The 15,080-nt window shown below is 36.5% G+C and overlaps 1 protein-coding gene across 1 annotated transcript; it reads left to right on the plus strand.

Annotated features, from left to right (window-relative positions):
- Positions 1-232: 232 nt before the first annotated feature.
- On the plus strand, positions 233-14,094 carry LOC120534103 (extracellular calcium-sensing receptor-like; the record flags this gene model as incomplete). Its single annotated transcript, XM_039761420.1, is given in 7 exon segments — positions 233-427; positions 8,523-8,623; positions 9,250-9,544; positions 10,319-11,125; positions 11,487-11,723; positions 11,885-12,008; positions 13,199-14,094. Coding segments are annotated over 7 exon segments (2,655 nt in total), but the record flags the coding sequence as incomplete, so codon positions are not given.
- Between the last annotated feature and the right edge of the window lie 986 nt (positions 14,095-15,080).

Consider the following 15,080-nt stretch of genomic DNA (forward strand, 5'->3'; position numbering starts at 1 on the left):
TGAAGACCTCTGTCACATTGGCTAATGGTCATGTTCATGAGTCCACCATCAGGAGAACACTGAACAACAATGGTGTGCATGGCAGGGTTGCAAGAAGAAAGCCACTGCTCTCCAAAAAAAACATTGCTACTCGTCTGCAGTTTGTTAAAGATCACTTGGACAAACTGGAAGGATATGGAAGAATGTTTTGTGGAAGGATGAGACCAAAATAGACCTTTTTGGTTTAAATGAAAAGCGTTATATTTGGAGAAAGGAAAACACTGCTTTCCAGCATAAGAACCTTATCCCATCTGTGAAACATGGTGGTGGTAGTATCATGATTTAGGCCTGTTTTACTGCATCTGGGCCAGGACAGCTTGCCTTCATTGATGGAACAATGAATTCTGAACTATATCAGAGAATTCTAAAGGAAAATGTCAGGACATCTGTCCATGAACTGAATCTCAAGAGAAGGTGGGTCATGCAGCAAGACAACGACCCTAAGCACACAAGTCTTTCTACCAAAGAATGGTTAAAGAATAATAAAGTTAATGTTTTGGAATGGCCAAGTCAAAGTCCTGACCTTAATCCAATCGAAATGTTGTGGAAGGACCTGACACGAGCAGTTCATGTGAGGAAACCCACCAACATACCAGAGTTGAAGCTGTTCTGTACGGAGGAATGGGCTAAAATTCCTCCAAGCCGGTGTGCAGGAATGATCAAAAGTTACCGGAAAAATTTAGTTGCAGTTATTGCTGCAAAGGGGGGTCACACCAGAAACTGAAAGCAAAGGTTCACATACTTTTGTCATTCACAAATACGTAATATGACCAAGTATAATATTTTTGTCTCATTTGTTTAACTGGTTTCTCTTTATCTACTATTAGGACTTGAGTGAAAATCTGATGATGTTTTAGGTCATATTTATGTAGAAATATAGAAAATTCTAAAGGATTCGCAAACTTTCAAGCACAACTGTTCAAGTATAATCTTTTCAAAAAATTCTACTTCATTGTCTAAGTCTGTTCTTTTTTCTTACTAGTTACTCTATGTCTTCATAATTTCCTTTCTTCTTATTAGTTTTCTTTCTGTGCAGTTTCTAGAGAGTCCAGCCCTTCTACTTTTTAGCTGGCTTCAGTGCACTCCCATTTTTTCCCTTTCCTGTTAATTTTCTTACAAAAACATCTTTTTTATTTTGCTTTCTGTTGCTTTTCTAAGTGTAATTTTCAGAGGTGGAACATCTCCAACATGCTTACTAATGAGGCCTATTATCTTGACATCCCAAAGAAAGATCTAGGATGTTCACTTCCCTGCAAGTCACCTCTGCCACAGGCAACTTCAATGTATCATCAACCCCTTAGACAACAGTGCATACGAGCTAAGAGTTCCTGGATTTAGCAATGGCAGTTCCTTCTGAAAAGCACAACTGCCACAGGACTTCTCAGCAAATTCCTCAAAAACAGCGTTCTCACAGTACACAGGCATATACAGGCCAGAAGAACTGTCATCATGAACTTTAGGTATTGTAACAGACAGGGAAGGGTAACTCCCTCAGATGGCAACCCAAAATCTGGCCACACTCAAAGTGAATTCCATGACCTAGATGACACACGGCAAAGAGAATAAACTACAGCTGTGAAATCTGCAAAAGCACAAAATTAATTCTTCAATAACATTCACCAACAGTACCTTTCCTATTCATCCATCCAGCCCAACCTGTCACCATGTCAGTCTCCCAGCAGAAACCATCCTCATCGGACAGCCAAGTCAGCATAGACTAGATAATTCTCTGTGGCATCCAGTTTACCAATGATGAAACTCTCTTAACCAGGGACAATGCAGGAATGTTGGCAAGTTGAGCAAATAAGTTGTGTTTTTTTATTATTTATTAATTTTATTACAATCAATACATAGCAATCAAGTTTTACAAAAAAAAAGAATTATGCTAAGAACAGATCGATCCCCACCCTTGAGAGAGAGAGCAAGCCAAACGGTGTAAAATTTAAGGCTTTTAAAAATACCTAAATCAACAAATTCTCTGTGCTTTATAAAATCATTTCAAAATATTACTGATTAGATCCTGCCATGTTTTGAAAAAGTCTGCACAGATCCTCTAACTGAGTATTTGATTTTTCCAATTTTAAATAATATAACACATCAGTTTCCCACTGACTTAAAAGAGGAGAGTTTGGGTTCTTCCAGTTTATCAGAATAAGTCTGCGTGCCAACAGTGTAGTGAATGCAATCACAATTTGTTTGTCCTTCTCCACTTTAAGCCCTCTGGAAGAACCCCAAACACAGCTGTTAATGGGTTAGGAGGGATTGTGAGTCCAAGACTGTCTGAGAGGTAATTAAAAATTTTTGTCCAGAATAATGTTAATTTGGAGCAGACCCAGAACATGTGACCTAGTGAGGCTGGGGCTTGGTTGCAACGTTAGCAGGGTGGATCATGCCCTGGAAACATTTTGAGAGTTTTAGTCGAGACAGATGTGCTCGATATATAATTTTAAGTTGTATAATTGTATGCTTTTGCATATGGAGCTCGAGTGAATTCTCTGCATTGCTACTTTCCACTCCTTTTCTGATATATTAATTGAGAGATCTTTTTCCCAGTGTACTCTTGGATCTTTGAAAGGGAGGGATTGTAAAAGGATTTTATATATTGCAGAGATGGAGTCTAACTCCTTGAAATTGAGCAATAATCTTTCCAGCGTGGATGAGGGTGCAAGATGAGGAAAATCTGGAAGGTTCTGTTTAACAAAGTTCCTGATTTGAAGATAGTGAAAGAAATTTGTAGCTGGAATGTTAAATTTGGAATGTAATTGTTCATAGGATGCAAAGACGTTGTCTATATAAAGATCTCTAAGCAAGTTAATTCCAAATTTTTCCAGATATTAAAAACTGCATATGTTTGTGAGGGTTGAAAGAGGTGGTTCTTTTGCAGGGGTGCCACAGAAAGAAGCTTCTCCGTCTTAAAATGCTTTCTACATTGGTTCCAGATTCTAAGTGAGTGGAGCACAATTGGGTTATTAGTGTATTGCCGATAACGTGTGTTTATTGGAGCACAAAGCAAGGAATACAAAGAAGTACTGCAGGATTTAAAACCTCCAGGGATCTAAGTTGTGATCAGTTATAAACTTTGTAATTATCTTTGCGGTGTTAGTTGCCGTTCCCCCTGTGGAGGAAGTCTTATCTAAAAGTGGATTTAGAACACAATTAAAGTCCCCAGCCATTATAAGTTTATGAGTGTTCAGATTGGGAATGGATGCAAATAAATTTTGTATAAATTCCTTATCATCAACATTAGGTGCATAAACATTTATCAAAATCATTTTACAGTTAGATAAGTCTCCCATGACCATCACATATCTCCCTTCAGGATCCAATACTACATCTGATGCTACAAATGGTACTGTTCTATGTATGAGAATTCCCACCCCTCTAGTTTTCTTTGTAAAACTAGAATGGAACATTTGGCCAGTCCAGTCTTTTTGCAGCGGAACTGATCCTTACTTAGTAAGTGGGTTTCCTGTAAAAATACTATTTTAGCATTTAGACCTGTTAGGTGAGCAAGTACTTTCTTTCTCTTTAATTCGTGATTCAGGCCTTTAACATTCCAGCTTACGAAGTTAACTGTCCCATCATGGAGACACTGATTCTGAGTTTTTGGTGTCATATTATAATCTTAACTGGAAGTGAAATAGTTTAGGTCTTAATTTCCTATTCCCCCAAGAGTTGTTGCCATGCAGCTTATTATTACGTTGATAGTTATAATTATAAAGATTGAGATGATAGATTAGATATAGATCAAGCCTGCTCTCTTTCTCTTCCCCCCTTGACCCCCACCCTCCCTTTTTGCCTCCCCAGGTGAGGCTAAAACCCACTTCATGCAGTCCCAGTCCTCTGACATACCCAGAGACAGAGCACGTCCAAAGCACATCAAGCCCCCATGCAGTAGCGCTTTAAGGTTAAAAGATAGAGATATCTGTTACCAATATAGTCTTTAAAAGAGGAAAAGAAAAAAAAAGAAAAGAATTTAATATATATATATATATATATATATATATATATAATCTTCATCAATTTTAGTGCATTAAGATGATATCCCCAGATAATAAACCCAGGTGATGGTGTTAAAGATGTGTCCAAAAACCTGTATTTTAAAAACAAATAGATCAGACAGTAGATTATTAATCCTAGCTTTATCATTTACCGCCATGACTCACAATTATGTATCAGAATAGTCCCGGGATCAGCTTTCTTAACTCATTTTCTGCCTCCTCCTTGCTAGCGAAAACATAGAAATGACCCTGCCATTCCACTTTCAGTTTTGCGGATACAGGAGGCCGTATTTGACATTGGCTTGCCGTAGCAGCTGTTTAATATTATAGAAGGCGGCGTTTGATAGCTGTTGCTGGAGAGAAGTCAGGGAAGACGCGAATGTGGCAATCTTCATATATAATATCTTCCTTTTTTTTCCTGAGGAGTTCCATCACCTCTAACTTAAATGATAATCGTTCAAAACGAACTATAAAAGATCTTGGTCGGGGTCTGACGGTGTTTGATCAGCGCGGTAAGCCGCTGCTATCTCAGATTCTGCTTTAAAGTCGCCCCCGATTATTTTAGAAAAAAGTTCAGTTGCGAATTTCACAGGGTTTAAACTTTCTCGATTCTCCGGCAGGCCTTCAATTCTGACATTATACCTTCTATTCCCATCTTCTAAAGCAGCCAGTCTGTCTCCAAGTTTTTCTCCGAGTTTTTTACATTCCGAACTGACATTTACTGCTCTTTCCTTGGCACTGGCAGCTAGATGTTCGGCTATTTCGATCCGATTCGTGAGTGTCTCACTAAGATGCTCCAATCGATCAGCAAGCGTGCTCAGTTTAACCGAGTTTTCTCAATGCGCTCTTCAATTTTACCCAGCACCTGTCGAAGTTCAAGTTGTACTTCTTGACGCAGCCTTTCATTTGCCTGTTGGATTTCCTGTTGGATTTCCTGTCGCAGACATTCATTGGCCTGTTTCATCTCCTGTTTTAATTCTTGTTTCAATCTCTCAAGTGCCTTTGCCGTTGCTTTCTCATTAGCCTTCTCGCTTTTCTTTATATCTTGCGTGAGCTCAGCGAGCAACACTTTCAGTTCAGATAGCTCAAATGTGCCTTCTTGTGCCGCGTAATTGCGTAACTGAAGCCGCGGACCTCCCGGCCTTTTCCAGTTTCAGGTAATCCTCTCCAATCGGCGAACTATCCACATCTGCACTCACGATCGCACCTTCGCTCCCCTTTTCGCTCTCAGCCGGCGACGATGTAGCGGACCGTGGTCCCGAGGAGTCTGTACTTTCGCCCATCTGATCCAGTCTCTGAGAGGCCGTATCTCGAACTAGGGCTTGCTGATCGCAGCTTGGATGTAGCTTTAGTCCTCGATTCTTTCGGACCCCCCTTCTTGTTGGCCATGTTTATATGTGTTTACATATACTGTAGCGGCCCCTCTCGGGTTGAATAAATACAGGATATCTCAGAATAATAAGCAAATAATATGAAAAATAGCACCACTGCTAGCGGAGCTCCACTTCAGACGTCCATCTCTCGCATCGGACGAGACCAAATTTGTCAAATAAGTTGTGTTTTGACACCAAACTGTTTAATTGAGTAGTGTTTAGATAAGATATTTAGGAATAAGGTATAAATATTATAGAGTACATATATATACATTTTGACGCATGTGTTTTGCACCTGAAAGAAGACACTGAGTTCAAAGGCTTCAAGAAAATCAACTTTATTCTGATCAAAACAGGAACAGCCAAGGTATTTATCCAAATAGGAACTACCACTTCAACAAACACTGACACAGCAAACAAGCAGTGACAGGGCCAGGTCAGTGGTTGGGTTAGAATTCTCCCTGCATCAACCATTGAATAACAGACATGTTAGCTGTGAGTCTGAGAACTTGCAGTTGCCTTGGTGGTGCCAAGAACCTGTGGTTGCCTCAGCGACAGAGAAGCAATTCTCGACAGACATGTCAACCGTGTTTTGTTGTACAGCACAGTTGGGGAGGGTCTCAGATAGTCTCGGAAATCTCACATATTCATAAATACGTTGCTAGGTAATGTGACAAAGGGCTTAACATGTTTCAAAAATTAGGAAAGAAAGGTGGTATGGTGGCACAGTGGACAGCATTGCTGTCTTGTAATAAGAGAATTAAAGTTTGAACTGGATATCTTCTTGTACGTGTGTGTGCTATTCTGTGATGTACTGGCACTGTCTTTTATAGGTAGCAAAAATTTACACCGGGTGTTACAGACTGAAATCAAAAGTATGTTTTTATTATATAACAGCAGCTCACTATTCAAAAAGTGAATAACCCGGCCTCTAACTCAACTAAGACAGCAGTTCTTACCTCTGCACCAGGGTTTTTACTCATTGACAGCACCATGCAAATTGAATGATTTCTTTCGTTATATTCTTGAATAAAAGTACATTTGTTTTGTTATACCTTTTGTTAAAGTGTTTATTTGATATTTGGTCTTCAGTCTCACATTATACACTTCACATCGGCATTTTGTCATTATTACAGTAATATGAAAAATTTTCAGTTTTAGTTATGTGTTCAACATTTCTTGCCTCGCATTTCCTTTCATCCTACATTTACACAGATTGTTGTAGACACAGAACACACATGAAATGTATTTATCCCAATGTAATGGGCGGCCACAGCCACTATTTGGTGAGGATGCCAACAGAGTAGAAGGACCAGGGGAGAGGGCATTAGTAAGGCAATACCTCCCCTGGGACACTAGAGAGAAGCCCTCCTGGGTGGCTGTGGGACTACGGATTCCCGCAAGGCATATCATGAGCTGGAGTTTGGCCTGTTGGGTTCCGTGCGGGCCGCCAGGGGGAGCTGCAGAGCCCTATAGAGGACCGCCAGCGCACCTGGGAGTGATTCCAGGTAATACTGATGAACCACCTGGAACACTCCTAGGCCCTGAATAAGAGGAGCCACCCGACTCCATTGAATGGCCAGAGTTGGGAGGAAGAAGACAAAGCCTGGGGAGGAGTGGAGGCGGATGGATTAGCAGTAATGAAGGGACTGAACTGTGTGTTGTGGTGTTGGTGATTTGTGCACACTTTAAAACTGTAAATAAAGCGGGTGTTAAGTTTGAACCGGTGTCCTGCCTGTGTTTGTCCAGGTTATGATGGTTATATGCCCCCTGGTGGCTTCACACCCAAATAACTATATTATTTACACTATACAATTCCAAACACCTCACTGACAGATAACTTTTAGCAACTGAGTTGACTTCAGCTGCCTCCGTGGGGGGGATGAGTGAGCAGGCTGCCTTCTGCTGATTGACACATTTGCAAGACAAAGACACTGATGAGGAGGTGTGAAGGAATTTAAGGTGGACTTTTTTGTAGGCTTCAGGGATTCTAGTGTTAATAAAATAATGATGACAATCATCATTACTAGCTGCTACTAGCTGTTTTTCATTCTGCTTCTATTCTCAGAATCTCAATATACTATTCAGTGGCTCTGTTTGATTCCTGGTCAATGAAAGACAAGTCACAGTAATTATGGCATTAGCTGTTACTGGTATGGTAACAACACATTATATTATATTACAGTGATAGCCTATAATGTTAACATGTAGCAGTTTTTAGCAATTTAGTTAGTTTTTGCATCTATTTATTACAATTAATTTAAATGTGCTTTAACATAAAAATTGAAATACATGCTTATGACATTTGTTTTGCTGTTTTTTTTTTTCCAATCTGTGTAAGCCTGAACATGTGTACAATAATAGAATAAACTGAACTGAATTAAAACTTCACATTGGTAAAACAATAGGGAACACAAATCTGGGTATTTGATAATTAAATTGAAGAAAGAAAAATAAAAGCATTCACATCTCTCAATCTGACATTTAGTTACTCCAAGGATTACAGTCCAGTGACAGATTTGCCAAAAATGACTGGAGAGAATGTATCTATAATAGTTCAATGTACAGTATAAAACAAATATTAAAAATACATGTTTTCTTTTTTTTTTACTTTTTTATATTAATGCTTTCCATATAGTACAATTAATTTGGGGGAAAAAAATGGAAATGAGAGTTTTGGCCAGTTTTTTATATAGCATGAGTACATATCATTGTATTGGGGGAAAAAAGTGAGAGTAAAAGAGGAAGCTATTTAACATTAGTTAACATGTAATGAAATTTGTCCAGACTCATAATGTTGATGGTTAATATTTTTTTTAAAAACTTGTTTTATTAGAATGATGTTAATAAAATAATAAGATAGAATAAATGTTTTCCTTTGTTTCTTCTTACACAGTCATACAAGGATATCACCTTTGAGAATTGACATCATTTTCTATACTACATATTTAAGTCCACTGCTCTGCAGAGAAGCACATAACTACATAAGCAGGACTGGCAGTAAAATGAAATGGTTCTCTTGCCTTTACTGTTTGTACCTCTCTTTACAGAAGCTCTAATACCGGTTTGTAACCTGTGGAGAAAAACAGAGCTGCCCATGTTTTCCAAGGATGGTGACATTATTATTGGAGGCATTTTTACATTTCATGATAGCCCAGCAGATCCAAATCTGACATATACAACCATGCCCGAAGTATCAAAATGTAAAGGGTAAGTGCACTGTATTTATTGTCCAAATTAGAAATATCAAATAAAGAATAATATTTTACACATTTCAGAAATATTAATTACATGCTATATTGTGATGTGGAGAGGATGTTTTTAGATTCCCTTGGAAACTCAGTATAAAATGTATTGATATTAGGATCAAGTTATGTACAAAATTTCCAAAAAATAAACAATGTGTATTATCTGAAATTTGTTAGATGCTTACATAAATAACTAATATAAATAAGGCTTGAATATTGCAATGCTAGTCTTATGTTGATTCATGTGGTTAATAAATACATTTAATACATTAACATCTTAGTTTATACAATAAAATAAGGGACAATCAAGAAGTGGAACTATATATGTTACACAAATTAGAAATCTGAAACAAAGACAAATGTTTAAATGACAAAAATGCTTATTGCATCCTACATTTTATGTAAATAAATACATTTAATGTATTAACTTCTTTACGCTACTGTAATATAATGGACAAGCAAGAAGAAAACTAGCCTCCTGGATTGCCACGGTGCATATCAGTTTAAATTCCATTTTCTATAGCATTAGTCCCTCAATGTTCTTTGGTGCTAAGGTCATTAATTAACAAAGCTATTAAATACTCTTAGGCTCAATTTCAGAGGACTTCAATTTGCTCAAACCATGATTTTTGCAATTGATGAAATAAACAAGAATACAGACATATTGCCAGGTGTTATCTTGGGTTATAAAATCTACGACGCATGCAGAGATGTCCATTTGACACTGAGATCAGCGATGGCATTATTAAGTGGGGAGGACAAAGCCTCATTCCAGGATGGTTTGTGTGCCAAGACATCTATAGTGCCTGCTATTATAGGTCCTTCTACTTCATCACCTGCAATAGCAATTTCTACCACTCTGGGGCCTTTCAGTATACCAGTGGTAAGAAGACATTTTTAATTTTTTTAGTTTACTTTAACTTAACTTATAGCAGTTCATACAATTAATGTTGTAATTCATCCATCCATCCATTATACAACCCACTATATCCTAACTACAGGGTCATCGGGGTCTGCTGGAGCCAATCCCAGCCAACACAGGGTGCAAGGCAAGAAGTGAACCCGGGTCTCCTAACTGTGAGGCAGCAGCACTACCCACTGCACCAACATGCCACCTGTTGTAATTCTTTCCCTCTTAAATGAGGTTGTGGATTTAATCTGAAAATACAGTCTTTTACTCTGGAATGGATTGGCCCAATTTTTGGTGGCTGCTTATGCGTGTTGTTGCCACTTTAACTTCTGGCTCTCCATAACCTTAAAAATTGCTAAATGGTTCAATAGATTAATGGATGGGTGGAAGGAAGGTATAACTGACACACCACTCAGCCCAATTCTAGGAGTTTGCCACTTCAGTTGTTTATGGATTGTACATTAGAGCAGTGCATTAACTTCATTAAAAATAACTTTTTTTCAGTTAGGAGGATATTCACTATATCTTTTACACGGCTATTACTAATACTTCTTATTCTATACAGTATATAATTGTTCAATATGATGTATGTAAGAACTAATATACAAATACAAACAAGCATTTAATATTTCATAAAAAATTTGACTTTTCTTTAATTGCACTATGACATTAAGTCACATAGTAAAAAATGTAGTCTTGTCATGGCAGATGTTTTGCATTTTTTTCTTTTATGTTTCTTGTTTGCAGGTCAGTTATTCTGCCAGCTGCTCATGTCTCAGTGACAAAAAGCTCTTTCCTTATTTCTTCAGAACGGCCCCAAGTGATTATTATCAAAGTGTTGCCATGGCACAGCTTGCAAAGCATTTTGGATGGACATGGGTAGGGGCAATAAGAAATGATGATGACTATGGAAATTATGGCATGGCCACATTTGTGGAAGTTGCAGAGAAAGAGGGTATTTGTGTTGAATATTCTGAGGCGATCCACAGAACATACCCAAGAGAAAGAATTCTCAGAGTTGTTGACATTATCAAGCTCTCCTCATCAAAAGTCATCATAGCATTTTTGACAGTTAATGTATTTGAAATACTGCTCAAGGAGATATTCTTACAAAATGTCACAGGCTTTCAGTGGATTGGCACAGAGTCTTGGATTTCTACTAAAAATTCTGCCATGCTTCAATATTACAAAATAATGAATGGAGCAATTGGATTGTCAGTCAGCACTGCAGTCATACCAGGCTTGAAGGAGTTCTTGCTCAGCGTCCATCCTTCTCCGCTTCCTGGAAACTCTGGCCTGAATGAGTATTGGGAATATCTGTTTAACTGTACTCTTAACTTAAAAAATGCTGAAACAGGCAATTCCTTTTGCACTGGACAGGAGTCTTTTGGTGAAATAAACAATCAGTACACGGATATGTCAAACCTTGGTTACACCAATGATGTCTATAAAGCTATGTACGCTGTGGCTTATTCACTACACAACCTGCTAGGATGTAGCCATACTGAAAGCAGATCAGCATGCTCTAACAAATCAACTAACATTCAGTTGCAGGTAGCTGCCTGAGCTCTGACATTATTCTTTTTTATTCTAATAAATTTATTTATACATTCTGAATAGAAAACTTGTTTAACAAATAACCTCTGTTAACTGATCCAGAAATGTATACTATACATACAGTGTATTAACATAAAATGTAGTTTTAGAGGGTGTCCTGGGTCTAAATGTCAAACCTGTTCACTGTCTCCCCATGTCTGCATGGTTTTTCCTTCCATATTCCAAAAAACCCTGTATTGGTGACTGGAGCAGGTGATGGACTCATGTCCTATCCTGCTTGGTTCCTGCTTTGTGCCCAGTTCTGCCCGGATACGCTCCAGTAATCAGTATTTTACAGTTTTTTTGTTTGTTTTTTCAGTTAGCCCATTACCTGAAAACCATAAACTTTACAACAAAAAGTGGAGAAAACGTTTATTTTGATAAAAATGGAGATCCTGCAGCAAAAGGCAAGATATATGACATTGTAAACTGGCAACTAAATAAAGAGGGTGATGTTGATTTTGTGACAGTTGGTGCATACTATGCTTTTTCGTCAGAAGGATATGAATTTCAAATTAATTATGAAAGTATTAACTTTGCTGGCACAAAATATAAGGTAAAGCCCTTTGTTTTAATATTAAGCATCATTATATACAGTTGTCAGTGCTTCTTTCAGCTAACTGTTTTTAAAATTCTGCATGTCAAACCAATTCCACATTTAAAATGAATTGAACTAATCTGTTTTTTGCTAAATAGTCTTGTGCTATTATGTTTAAGGTGCCCAGGTCAGTGTGCAGTGAGTCCTGTCTGCCTGGAACTCGGAAAGCTGTGAAGAAAGGACGACCAATCTGCTGCTATGACTGCATACCATGTGCTGAAGATCAAATTAGCAATACAACAGGTGTGAAATTTAAACAGGGACTGCAAACAATTGAACCAGCATGGCTGTGCCGTTGGTTACCAGTAATGCTTTGCAGCTGATTGGTCCTCTTTCTTTTATTATTTTTTTTATTTTTTAAATTTTATTGAAATCACACAACATTCCATACAAATAGATCAATTTTACAAAAATAGGATAAAAACAATTCCACCCCAACCCCTGAGAAGGAGAGCATGGGCAGAAGAATAAAACTTAAAGCTAGTAAAAATAGGTAAATAGATTAATTAATAAGTGAATAACGATAAATGGAGAAGAAAAAGAAATGGGGAGAGAATCTGCTTCCTCAGTGCTTTAAAAGCTTAATCTAAAATGATTAGATCCTGGATTAGATTAGATTAGATTAGATTAGATCCTGCCAGGTTCTGAAAACATTCTGCACAGATCCTTTAAGTGAGAATTTGATTTTTTCCAATTTCAGATAATATATAACATCAGTTACCCACTGACTTAATAGAAGAGAGTTAGGATTCTTCCAATTTAGCAAGATAAATCTATGTGCCAATACTGTAGTAAAGGCAATCCTCTTTTTAAATTCCAACCCAGTAACTGTATGTACAGTAACCCAGGTAGTTTATTGTATCCACAAATTCATATTATTTACAATATTTAAAAAATCAATTTTGTGCATTCATTCAATGAATAGTACAAATTATTGCATATTGATAAGAATTAAAAATTGTGAACTACTGAATAAGTCATCAACTTTTAAACATAACATTTTTATCCCCACTTTATATTCAGTGTATGAGTTCATTACAATATTAATAGACAGGTTTGGAGACTTGCTTTACATTTTTGAACAGTAATTTTCTTTGTGAAAAGAAAATGCAAAATAAATACAATAAATAGTTTTTCTTTTCTTATTTATTTATCTTTATTAATTCATGTTAATCATTTTTCCTTACAGGTTTGGGGTTTAGAATGGGTGCCACCTGTTTTTTTTTTACCAAAAAAAAAAAATCATTATTACATAAAGAATACAAAAAAATACAACACATATGTTTATTCATATGAAAGAATACACAAATCTTTGAAAATTTAGATGAAGTTTGATACAATAGGCATAAGCTTCTAAAACAATACTATTGCTTCTAAAATCTTTTATGATCATGTGAAATTGTTTTAATTTTTTTGTATTACTTTTCTTCCAGATTCTTCAGATTGCCTAAAGTGTCCAGCAGATTACAAGCCAAACAGACAAAAGGATGAATGTGTCTTGAAAGAAATTGAATATTTATCATTTCAAGAAATTATGGGAATCCTGCTGGTCACTCTATCAGTACTGGGAGCATTGCTAACACTTTTAGTAGGTTTAGTTTTTTATCGACACAGGGAGACGCCTATTGTTCGAGCAAATAATTCTGAACTGAGTTTTCTTCTTCTCTTTTCATTAACTCTTTGTTTTCTTTGTTCCCTCACATTCATTGGTCAGCCCTCTGACTGGTCATGTATGTTACGCCACACTGCTTTTGGTATTGCTTTTGTCATGTGCATCTCCTGTGTGCTCGGGAAGACTATTGTAGTGCTCATGGCCTTTAGGTCTACACTACCTGGTAGTAATGTCATGAAATGGTTTGGAGTCACTCAGCAGAGACTAAGTGTTTGTAGCTTTACATTTATACAGGTGATTATTTGCCTTCTTTGGTTACTTAGTTCACCTCCCTTCCCCAATAAAAATATGAAACATTATACAGAAATAATAATACTAGAATGTGATCTTGGATCTACAACTGCTTTTTATGCCGTCTTGGGCTACATAGGATTTCTTGCTTTATTTTGCTTTGTTTTGGCATTTCTGGCTCGTAAACTGCCAGACAACTTTAATGAAGCAAAATTCATTACATTCAGCATCCTGATATTTTGTGCTGTCTGGATCACTTTTATTCCAGCCTACATCAGCTCACCAGGAAAGTACACCGTAGCTGTCGAAATATTTGCTATTTTATCTTCAAGTTTTGGTTTGCTTTTCTGTATCTTTTTCCCCAAGTGCTATATTATTTTACTAAAACCAGAAAAAAATACAAAAAAACAGATTATGGCAAAGTGAACTGAAGGAAAAAATATGAAAGAAGTAAATGGCACTGAAAACACATGAATTAGATTTTTAAAACACAGGATATTCCATTATTTCACCAGTTATTTTAGCATACTCTTGTGTATACTATACATTATACAACATGACAAAAGGAGTAATTAAGCATAAGTGAAGGAAAGGAACACATGAAATAAGTATGAAAAAATGCAGGGCACTAAATATGATCATATTTGTTTTACTTTAAATCATTTTAATATTTGTAATTGATTACATTTGAGTACATTTTTGAAATTATTTAAAATACATGCATATAATATTCATTTCTGGACTCATTTTCTGCTGTTAATTCTGTATGTTTTATACAGCACCCATTAAAGCTTTCTTAGATTTGAAAAATCGTTTATTTTCCAAACTTTCGATGGAACCCAGATTATTGTTGGACAGAATCATACAAACATGAATAGTTACTCATATCAGGTTGATTTAGACTATCAACCAATATGATCTGTATGTCTTTGGGAATTGGAAAAAAAAAAAAACCTGATGCTTCTGTAGAAAATATCCACAAACACAGAGTATGCCAGTTTCACAGAAACAGTGATCTGGCTAGGATTTGTACCCAGCATCCTACACCACTGGCAGAGAGCAGTGGTAATTCACAATGTAATAACACATATATATATAAAATGGGAAATTCTTTTTCAAAATAGAGGTAATTAGAAATTTTTTTTGAAAATGACTTCCATTATACTGAAAAATTCTCTTTATTAAAATGTATTTATAAACATTTATTTTATGGTGACGTTTCTTGCATACAGTAAAGTAACTGAACATAATAAATGTGGAAAAAAATATTTTCAATATTATTTGTAGATTTAAAAATGTAAAATAATATCTTTTCCAATGCTGTGAAAAATAAAAACAGTTACTATAAAGCTTGCATATGAGGTAGCCTGAGTAAACTAATAATTCACCTGAAATATTTATGCATATTGACA

Source organism: Polypterus senegalus, chromosome 1, assembly GCF_016835505.1.
Source record: "Polypterus senegalus isolate Bchr_013 chromosome 1, ASM1683550v1, whole genome shotgun sequence".
Lineage (NCBI taxonomy): Eukaryota > Metazoa > Chordata > Cladistia > Polypteriformes > Polypteridae > Polypterus > Polypterus senegalus.